This window comes from Eurytemora carolleeae, unplaced genomic scaffold, assembly GCF_000591075.1.
Source record: "Eurytemora carolleeae unplaced genomic scaffold, Eaff_2.0 scaffold1030, whole genome shotgun sequence".
Lineage (NCBI taxonomy): Eukaryota > Metazoa > Arthropoda > Copepoda > Calanoida > Temoridae > Eurytemora > Eurytemora carolleeae.
This window is the reverse complement of record NW_019397527.1, coordinates 1-11,617: the sequence shown is the minus strand read 5'-3', so window position 1 is coordinate 11,617 and position 11,617 is coordinate 1. Positions and strand designations below refer to the sequence as shown.

The window sequence follows — 11,617 nt, the reverse complement described above, 5'->3', positions numbered from 1 at the left end:
TTTTATAGCCGTTTTGTTAACGGTTAGTTATAACTGTTAAAAAAGAAAAATTTCAGGCAGCCGTTAGTTTTCAAGGTAAGAAAGGAACATTTATATTTAAAAGTTACCATCAGTTAACGATTTCAATTTTATCAACAGCATGTTAATGGACGATATTCTGCCGTTTCTGGTTGTTTGTATTAGCCGTTCGCAAATCGCGCATTAAGTGAAGAAAAATCTTTGTTAATGGTTTTACTGTTAACTGTGTTTGTAGTATTACCAGTGTTAATGTTTGCAAAACAGTTTATCAAACTTGATTTATGGCACAAGTCACACCAAATTGCAAAAATCAATCTTTAAATGTACCATGCATATAAATAGGGATTGAGGGACTTAAGAGAACATTTTAAAACGTCAAAATGTTTTCAATATATTTTTTGTTGCAATTTTCATGCAAATTTAGCCAAAAATACGTATGAAAGTGGCCGTTTTTAAAAACATATCTGATTTGTTTTTTGTTTTCAACCGGTATTTTTTTTCAGAAATGGCTAATCTGTTTTATTAATCATTTAAAAATTAAAGGTTTTTGCCGTTCATTAACGGACTCTTCTGTTAATTTTCGAAAACTTCTGTTTCATTAACCTGTCTTTGCAGCCCCAGTCCTAACAGTGGAAGGAAGGGGGTAAGAGTTTGGGGGGGGGCAGTTGAAGAGTTATAGAGGTGGGGGTGTAAAGTGATTAACACGGACATAGTTATAGGGGGGAGGGGGGTGTTGTGGTCCATAATCACGGTAATCCAAAGGTTTAAAGAAGTTCTAACGCAAAATTGTTGAGACTTTTGCTAATTATTTCAGAAAAAAGTAAGGCTAAAATCAAATGATCTATGGTTCTTACATGTATAACATGTTAAAGTATGAGTGAGTAAGTCAGGTATTAAAATGAAAGGCTGTAGGCGTTGCAACACTTTAAAGTGAACCCAGTCTTGTAAATGTATGCAACTTTTCATTGAAGTCTGGAGCTTTGTGGGGGATTAACAGTTAATCTTCTCAGATTGTGTTTTGTCTTTTTAATAAATCCAAAATTGACATATTTATTGGGACTCATCAGAAAGTTTTAGTTGGATTTTATAAATTGAAATCCATATATATAGTAAACTGCATTCAGCACGAGAAAGGTTTCTTCAGAACAATCACTTTTATAAGTTGTAATTTACTTTTATAGATGTTTAATAAGACACCCTTTAGTCTGTGTAATTGTTTTGGTTTGAACTTTGGAAATTTCCTGGAATTCCCCTTTATAGAACAAATTTTTGGATCATTCCATTTTCAAAATGTATTTTTTTTCCGGGATAATTGAAACCTAAGTGGTAGTCCAGTGGGGATTTTTTAAATCAATTTTTTCATTCTTACCCTGTATTGATTATGATAACAATAATTTGTTATTGTTGAATTACACTTGTATATTTTAATTGTGTAGAAACTCTTTTTGCCATGTCATTTCAACACTTGATCAGTAATAATTAGACTTTACAAATGGAAAACATTCCCACTTGAGTGTTAGGTACTTCATAATTAAGACATGTTCTTTAGGTTGAAACTTTTGTATGGTGTTTCTTTAAGCTTGAATGCTTGAGCTCTATCCATCTATCTTAGAGGAAATAATTAATCTGTTGGTCTCAGAGCCCAAAACTTAAGACAGGGTATCGTTATGAAAACCAGCTTTGGAACCCGGGTTTCACAAATGGGTTTACCCAGTTTTGTAGATATCGATATTTTTGTTTTGAAATATTATTTTTTTTAATCCTTTATATCTTACCATTTTTATCAAATCTCTTAAATCAAAATCTACACAAATAATAAGACCCCAAAAAGGAAATTCGGAAGTTTCGTTCAACGATACTCTATTAAATTTCAGGCTCAGGGGGATGATAGTTTTCTACCTCTGTGCTGTACTTAGCTGTACCTCTGTGCTGTGCTGTACTTAGCTGTACTGTACACTTATAACTGTTTACTAATATTGATATACTATAGGTTAGGCCATGGAATCAACTTATAATAAATAAATATGCATGTAGTCTTCACGCTCTCGGTATAGTTTATGGCCAAAAAAATTAGTAAAGGATTAGCGTACATCATCACCCTATACACTATAACCTCGTTGGTTGGTCTCCATAAGACTGTGATCAGTCTTGATTCGGATATTCAAAACATGAAAGTCCTCGCTCCAGAAAAAAGTCTTGTTGGTAGTTTTCTGTAATGTATTTCAGAATATGGTTTAAATATTTATTTAAATGATTAATATAAAAACACTGTGTTTTACCCCAGTTGGACGCATCAGTGTCTCAATGTTTCTGATGTTTTTGTTGGCGGGGCTTAAACCATTAATCCTTGAATTAAAAGTCGAACATCCTTACCACTGCACCATTAAACCCTGATTAATTGATAATGAAAGAGGGATTAGAGTCCTGAGTCCTCAACCAACTCATTACAAGTGTTCAACGCACTTATTCACATATTACCACAGAGTGCTCAATTTGACATTTAAATCAGAAATCTTAATCAATTTATAGTAAAAACAAAAATCAAAAATAATTTTAAAAAGGATATTAAAAATAAAAGAATTAGTTTAGTGTACATTTTTAAAAATTTTAATATAGGAAGATCATCTAACAAAGATTTGCAATTCATTTTCCTTTTTTTGATCTGATGCCATTAATTTCAGGAGATCTATGTAGGATAATTGGAGTTTTTTTTAATATAAAATAGTATTTTTCAATATTTTCTTATTAAATGGAAGAAACTTTTTTTTTCTGGCACGATCTGACCTACTTCCCTGCAGGAGGCTCAGCAGAACAAGCTATTCTAGGAATTTTTATCATCCTGTAAAATTTTCCAGTAAACTAAACCTGAGATTTTTTTCTCATGCTACTCTTATAATAAAATACTAACGTCATGATCATACACATTCAAGTGTTAAATTTGAATATAAAATTTAGTTACAAAATTATAATCATTTTTAGGGGGATTTCAAATAGTTTTTTGTTTGAAACTCAAAACTGTATACAATGTTGTTGAATTTACACGACCTAATTAAAAGCCTTTAATTGTTTGGATTGAAAATTACAATACATATTATAAAACCAGTGATGAATGCTTGCTAAATTTTCTATAGTGATGAGAAATGTGTTCAATGGATCAAGAAACAGGATTAACAACAGCTAATGCAGATTATAGGAAGGGAGGCGGGGTTTACGGGTTCTAGATAGAACAGGGGTGGCAGAGGAGATGGAGGAGGCGGAGGAGTTGGAGGAGGCATTAGAGGCAGAAAAGACAGAGGAGACGGGAATATGGAGACAAAGAAGACGGAGAAGCCAAAGGCGATGGAGGCGAGGAAGGAGATGTAGTTAATTAAGGAGAAGGAGAAGGCCAAGGAGATGGAGATTAAGGAGAAGGCCGAGGCGATGAAGGAGACAAAGGATACAAAAGAGAGGGAGGAGAAAGAGTAGAAAGAATAGAAGGAGGAGAAAAGGAGTAAAAGGAGGAGGAGTAAAAGGAGGAGACAAAGGATACAAAAGAGAGGGAGGAGAAGGAGTAGAAGGAACAGAAGGAAAAGAAGGAGGAGTAGAGGACATGAAGAAGAAAGAGAAAAAGGAGGAAAAGGTGGAAAAGAAGGAAAAGAATGAGAATGAGGAGAAGAGAAGGAAGCGAAGGAGGAGTAGAGGAGATGAAGGAAAAAGAGAAAAAGGAGGAAAAGGAGGAAAAGAAGGAAAAGAAGGAGGATGAGGAGAAGAGAAGTGAAAAACTTGGCACTATAGAGTATAATAGTTTTTATTTTATTTGAGTCTATTAGTTTATACATAAATTGTGATTTATCCAATGCCTATGTTCTAAACCTGTAGGGTTCTGAATAGAAGTTTGTCATCTTCATTTATCTGTAAATTTAAAGATTTTCAGAATTTTATATAAAAACTAAAAATCTTCAATTTCTAAAAAAAAGCTAAAAACTACCAGTTGTCAAAAAACAAGTGCTATTAATTATCAAAGTTTTGTTGATTTATAAAAAAAAGTTTTGAAAGTTAATATTGGGGGTGGGGGGGGGGGAACATGTAAGTTTTTACACAAACTAAAACCTTCGGTTTGTGTTTCTTGATCCAAATCTAGGAAATGTTTTAATTATTTTTTGTTCTAAATTATTTACCTAAATATGAATGCCAGCCCCTTCCCTCTGCCAGTTTATGGTTAATAATGTTTAGTTTAAAAGGGGTTTTGAAAACTCTTAAAATTTATGTTTCTAAAATCGGCTGTTTTAAGTAATGTGTAGTGGGTTGTTAGGGTGCTTTAGTATAATACCCAACCAACTTTACACATTTATATAAGCTGTTACCAAAAATAGATAGGAGGGCAGTTTAGATAGAAATGTTGACAGACAGATAGATACATGATAATACTTCATACAGACAGATAGATACATGATAATACTTGATACAGACAGAAAGATACATGATAATACTTGATACTTACAGATAGATACATGACAATACTTGATACAGACAGATAGATACATGATGATACTTGATACAGACAGATAGATACATGATAATACTTGATACAGACAGATAGATACATGAATATAGACAGATAGATACATGATAATACTTGATACAGACAGATAGATACTTGATACAGACAGATAGATACATGATAATACTTGATACAGACAGATAGATACATGATAATACTTGATATAGACCGATAAATACATGATAATACTTGATACAGACAGAAAGATACTGAATATAGACAGATAGATACATGATAATACTTGATACAGACAGATAGATACTTGATACAGACAGATAGATACATGATGATACTTGATACAGTCAAATATATACATGAATATACTTGAAAAGACAGATAGATACATGATGATACTTGATATAGACAGATAGATACATGATGATACACGATACAGGCAAATAGATACATGATAATACTTGATAGATACATGAAGATACTTGATACAGGTTGATATATATATCTTTTTTCTTAATAATGACAGATAGATACATGATGATGCTTGATATAGACAGATAGATACATGATGATACACAGATAGATACATGATGATACTTGATACAGGCAGATATATACATGAATATACTTGATACAGACAGATAGATACATGATAATACTTGATATAGACAGATAGATACATGATGATACTTGATACAGTCAAATATATACATGAATATATTGATACAGACAGATAGATACATGATGATACTTGATACAGACAGATAGATACATGATGATACTTGATATAGACAGATAGATACATGATATAGACAGATAGATACATGATGATACTTGATACAGGCAGATATATACATGAATATACTTAAAAAAGACAGATAGATACATGATGATGCTTGATATAGACAGATAGATACATGATGATACACGATACAGGCTGTTAGATACATGATTATACTTGATATATGTAATAAATTCAGGGGATTATGTTTAGTTTACTATCTTTTTTATCTATAATTGCTTATCTATTATCTATGTTTCTATTTGACCCTGACCGGCCAGTCCGGTCAATCTATATCTACCTGTATCAATAAATTAGTATAGTGCGAATCGTTGTTTTAGACAGACGTAAAGAGCCCGGGTTGGCTACAGATAAAGTCAGTAAAGGCTTGTTATTAGAGTTAGAGTCAAGTATCAGGAGATTGATCGGGACCTAGATCGTTACATATATATTCAGAATTTAAACATAAAAATTTTTTAAATTGAAAAGTGAAGAAGCTATTGAGAAAAGAACACATCCCAATTATACAATATAATGTACATGACAATATACCTAATGGTTTAATTTCATGGAATATATCGACGTGGCCTCTACTGAAACTATAGTCAACATTTTGAACCTCTTATAATATGTATTACACAAAAGGAAAACATTACACTTGTAAAGTTGATCAACATTCTACACAGGGAGTAATAAATAATAAAAAAAATTAATTATAAGTATTAAATTGTCTCCTGCCGCGTTTCTAACATTGGCTTTAGGGCGCTTTGTGTGCATCCTCTATTTTAACTTTTAATTGTAGCTCTATTTGTGAGCATTTTCTCTTAGTACAGTATAAAACAAAAACAAAGTAAGTTCGCAGATTTTAAACTATTTTTTTTCTCGCATTTTTTAAATTCACAAAAACTTTAAAAGCTTTAGGATACAACTTTTTGTTGTTCTTAGCATCCATAAACCTTCCCTAGGGTCATGCGAGATACCACAACAAATGTTAAAGCCCGATCAAATCAGCAGTTTTAACGATTATTGGATATAAACAGAAAGACAGACAAGCAAAGTATGTATATAGATTGGATAATGTGTTTTCATTGGTGCCAGCACTTTGTTTTATTTGTTCTTTATGATATAATTTTACAGATATTAGAGATCCAGCAATAACTAGTATTAAAGTAACACTTGTGATACCAATTAATCAACTACTGTGTTGACAGATATTAAATAAAACATCTGAGTACAGACCAATCATCATTTATGCTAACAGTAAGTGTCTGTTTGTACATTGATTATTCTGCCTGTCCCTGAATTAGGGTTGTATTTAACTTTTACAGGATCGGATAAAAACAAATTTTTGTAAATAAATTTAGGATTTTATTTTAATCACATTTCTTATTTGTTGCATATTTAGTGTTTATCTCTTATAAATACAATATTCATTGTTCAATATGTGTTTATATATATATTTTAACCCAATACTGATTGGACTATTTTTCTAATTTAAACATGTGACAAACAAACGAAAAAAGGGGGGGGGTGCTGACACGGTCGACAACCCCCCCCCCTTCTTGATAAGGTTAACACTGTCTGTTCCTTGAACATTCTCAAGAATTACAATTAACAAAGTTAGATTATATTAACTTGACTAATTAACAACATCCAAAGATCAAATTAATCTCAACTAATTAAAATAGAACTGACTACTGCATGTCAATAGATAATATCAGATTAAATATCTATTTATGGTACTGTACTAACAAGAAAAAGAAAATCGTAATCTGTGCACTGTAAAAAAATGTGTGCATTAAAGGGACTTTTTACGCAATTTCATGCATTCAAAGATTTACATTTCCGATCACAACGGTACTATTCACCACTTTTTCAGACTAAAAATGTATACTAGGCTTTTAGGGCGCTTCGCGCCCATCTTCTATTTCAACTGTGAGTATCTTCGATCCTCTTTGTTCAATAAAAAACAAAAACAAAAAAAGTACATAATAATTTTTCGCGCATTATACAAATTAAAAAAATAAAAAACTTTTCAACAAAATTTTTTAAAATTTTGGCCATTCAGTAACCTTCCCATAGGGGTTCGTGGGGTTAAAAATTTTGGGCCCGATCGGTTCAGCCGTTTTGACGTTTATTGGATACAAACAAACAGACACCCAGACAAGCAAAGTATATATAGATGTCATCATTTTCTGAAGAGGTATAATGTCATGCTTCAGAGAGCTGGATTTTAAAACAATCAAATTTAAAATGAAAAAGCGGGGACACTTTCACAATCTTTTTTTTCGGTTTTGAGGGTGCAATGTGACTTGGACATGTCGCTTATTAACTAAAGAGTAAATTTAACACTTACATAATTAATTATTTTGATGAATATTTTAGAAATAATTCCTAATTTGGTAGATCCAGGATTAATAGATAATTAAATTAATAATTTGGTGAAAAATTTACTAAAAATTGTAAAAATGAAACATAATGATACGAATTGGGGGATGAAGGGTGGCGAGAATATTTAGATAAAGCAAAGATGAAGGCGTTAATATACACTTAAAAGGAATTCAATCCCGTCTTAAAAGTTGGTGCACAATTTGCATAGCTATCTGGGTCTCTATGGTCATGGATTATGTTAATTATCCTAATAAATATTTTAGAAATAGCTAATTACTTTGTTGGATTCCAAAACTAAAGATGGGCGCGCTTTTTTCATTTTGTTCGTTCATCGTTCATAAATTACCCATTTTGTTTGTTTATCGTTTGTGAATGACCCATTTCGATCCTTCATCGGCCATGAATAACCCATTTCGTTCGTTTTTGTTTTTAATCGTTTAACAAATATTTACTTCGTTCGTTCTCAAAATTATCGATTACTTTTCATCTGGTTTGTCTCACTGAGCGATTGTAAAATCGTTTGTTTAACAAAGTTTGTTCATTCGTTAAAAAAACCTGTCGTTTTTTTAAAATTTCGTTCGAAGGATTTCAAAGCGTTCGTTTTATTTTTTATCGTTTTTTTTAAAAACAATTGTTTGTTCATTGCTTTGAACGATCCAAGTCGTTTTTTTTTCTAAAAACCATAATTAATAAAAAATTGCGTTTACAAAATCGATGCACTTTTCTATCAAGAATATAGTGGAACGGGGGGGGACTGTCTATAATATATTTTAATATAGTTTGAAACTGTAGTCAGCTTAAACCTAATTAGAACTAGATGGAGAAGCTAATTGACAACTTTGGATCTTCACAGTAATTAATTCAACAGAGAAAGGAGGAGGGGGGACGGGTGGGGGCGTTGGAGAGAAAGGGGAGTGGGGATGTGTGGAGAGAAAGAGGAGGAGGGGTAATTTCAAAGGGAGGAAGATGGGTAAAAAAAAGGCCAAGTCTGATTCAAAACTGTACTTTTTATGCTTTTGTGTGGCAATAAAAATTATAGAAATATGTCTGTTTTTCTCTTTAAACTTTTCTAAGATAAAAAATGACAATATATTTCCTATTAGTAATCATATAAAGAATTAAGACATTCATGATCTGTATCCTAATGTTGGTGAAAAGAACTGTAACTGAGCGTTTCCTTTCAAATGAAACAGACTCAGAACGGACTGTCGCTATAATTACGTATTAAAAGTCTGAAAATTAAAGGATGTTTAATCATTAACTTTCGGATGAAAAATCTGTTATTTCACGAAGTAAACAATTTATTATCTGCGACGTTAAACATTGATGTTGCGAAGGTTTTAAATCACTGACAAAAAAAAATCGCTTTCTTTCTCATGTAAACAATTTTTAGTCCGTGATAAATGTCTGGTTACAATTCGTCCTGTTATTCCCTGACGGTAAAATATTTTTAAAATTAAATTTTAGATCAGCCTAACAAGGGCTTCCATCTCAATTTTCTCTAATTCTCGTCTCCCTGCACATTCATGCTAATTTTAAGAATGGCAGGCCATTTTTAAAATGAAGGATCCCTTGTAATTACGTCTACAGTTCCTTAAAGGGAAAATATGCACAAAAAAAGGGAAAGGAAAAGGCAAGCAAAGTGTTTAAAAAAAAAATTTGGATGACTAACCTTGGATAATTTTAAAGACAGTATATGTAAATACTAAGGCAAGGGATGGTAATCATCAAAACGAGAGTAAAAGTACGTTAAATGTTCATATCACTTTGCACCGACATTTTTAATTGACGTAATTAAAAACAAAAAAATTAATTTTAGATTATTTTATTTCAAAATTGTGCATTATTGCAATAATTGATAACAAATGTAAATTTCAAATGACTAAATAGTCTTATCAAGTATTAAATACCAGGAGTTAACTCCCCTCTCCCCCCCCACCCTTAGTTTTGTATGTGTGTGCACCATCCAGTTATCAGTTTAATTGTGACATTTGAAATATGAACTCTTCCAGTTCTACCCAATATAGGCAGCCAAGGTTTGGAATATAAACAATCAACTTTAAAGGGACATGTCAGCGTAGTTTCAAGTGCCCCTAGATTTAAAGGAAGGTATGACCCTTTAAACCTTTCTCTGAGCAAAAATCATGCAAATATTCTGATTGTTATCTTTAAAAATTAATTATTTCCAATTGTGGTTTCTATTTGAATAGTAGATTTATGCGACAGAGACCAAGAAGAAAATTGTCAGAATTGAACACTATTTCAAGTAGAAAAAAAGTTCAAATAAAGGTTAAAAGGGTCATTTGAAATTACACCTATACAGTCACTTTGAAATGAGCGTTTGCAAAAATTAATATGAAGGATAAATTGACAAAACAATATAATATAAAAAGTAATAATCAAACATGCAACTAAGGGTCACTTAAAACACCTTTTACGAAAGAAAAAAATTTAAAACCTGACTAAATTTTAACAGCAAATACAAATATCTTTAAAAAAATGAAAAAAATCTCTTTTAAACAAAACAAGTTATGCTATCAAAAATTATTTTAGAAATGATTTTGATATTTCTTCTGAACATTCGTATTCACAAGCTCAGGTTATAAATTTATTATCATCATTAAGATAAAAATACAAACTTATAAGAGGCCCCCCCCCTGGTATATTTTAGCAACACTGCTCGGCAATCTAGCATCAGAAGGCCTAATTCCTGACATAAATGAAGAAAGACTAAAAAAAACTTGTTTTGTAAGTTTATTGCAATTTTGTCTCTCTAATTTTTTTTCTTTTTTTTTTCTACAAAGTGTCATAAGACATCTATCATTATCAATGTATTACTGGAATTGAGCATGAGCAAACCACCGTCAAAATAAATTATGTAATAAAAAAATATTTCAAGATTGACTATACTATTCTACGCAGACAAACAATTATCGGTGGAATCACAAGATATGCCAAGATTTTTTATATTTCACTTTTTTATCTTATTTCATTAGCAATTAACTGTTTTAAATGTTTCATTATTTTTTTTATTTTTAAATTTTTTAAGTTTTAATTCAGCATGTCAAGAAAATGAGAAGTTTTAAAAATCGATCAACACTAATTTGCCATGGAACCATTTTTTAGACAGTGGAACCTAAAGAGAAGAGCAATGATAAACAGGAAGAAAACAGATATGAGGATAAAGGGGAAACAGAAGAGACTGATTTAAAGACAAGGGATCAAATTATGAAAGAAATTGATTCAAATCCAAGCAGGAATTTTTGGGACGAGGAATCAAATCCAACTTGGAGAAATTGGGATGGAGAATTACACCTAACCAGAAGAAATTGGGACGGAGAATTAAACCCAACCTGGAGTAATTTGGACGGAGAATTAAATCAAAACAGGAGTAATTGGGACGGAGAATTAAACCCATCCAAGAACAGTTGGGACGTAGAATTAAACCCAACCAGAAGAAATTGGGACGGAAAATTAACTCCAACTATGAATGATTGGGATGGAGAATTAAACATGCCCCGGAGTAATTGGGACAGAGAATTAAACCCAACCAAGAAAGGAGAAACAAACTTGGAACTGACACAAGGTTCTCAATTTAAATATAAAGACGGTTTTAATTTTGTAGATACTAAAGCTCAGGATTTTGAACCTGGAGATGTTTTTACTGGTTCAGATAGTAGAACTAAAGACCTGGATAATAATACAGGACCCGGAGAAGGTTTTACTGAGAGTATCACTGGACCTGGAGAAGGGTTTACTGAGATAATTACTGGACCTGGAGTGGAGGAAAATGATTTATTGGTTGATTCAATTCATTCCTGGATGTATGAACAAGAAATTTCTAAGCAAGAGGTAAACGCTTATTTTAGAAGCGTAATTTGAAGGATGTATTTGATATAAAGTATACTTATCTCTGGTTACCTGTCTGTTTG

The 11,617-nt window shown here is 31.8% G+C and overlaps 1 protein-coding gene across 1 annotated transcript; it reads left to right on the top strand.

Moving 5' to 3' along the window:
* Positions 1-9,616: 9,616 nt before the first annotated feature.
* Positions 9,617-11,537, top strand: LOC111714736 (uncharacterized; the record flags this gene model as incomplete). The annotated part of the gene is given in 3 exon segments (XM_023489900.1): positions 9,617-9,721; positions 10,239-10,284; positions 10,812-11,537. Coding segments are annotated over 3 exon segments (810 nt in total), but the record flags the coding sequence as incomplete, so codon positions are not given.
* Positions 11,538-11,617: the final 80 nt, after the last annotated feature.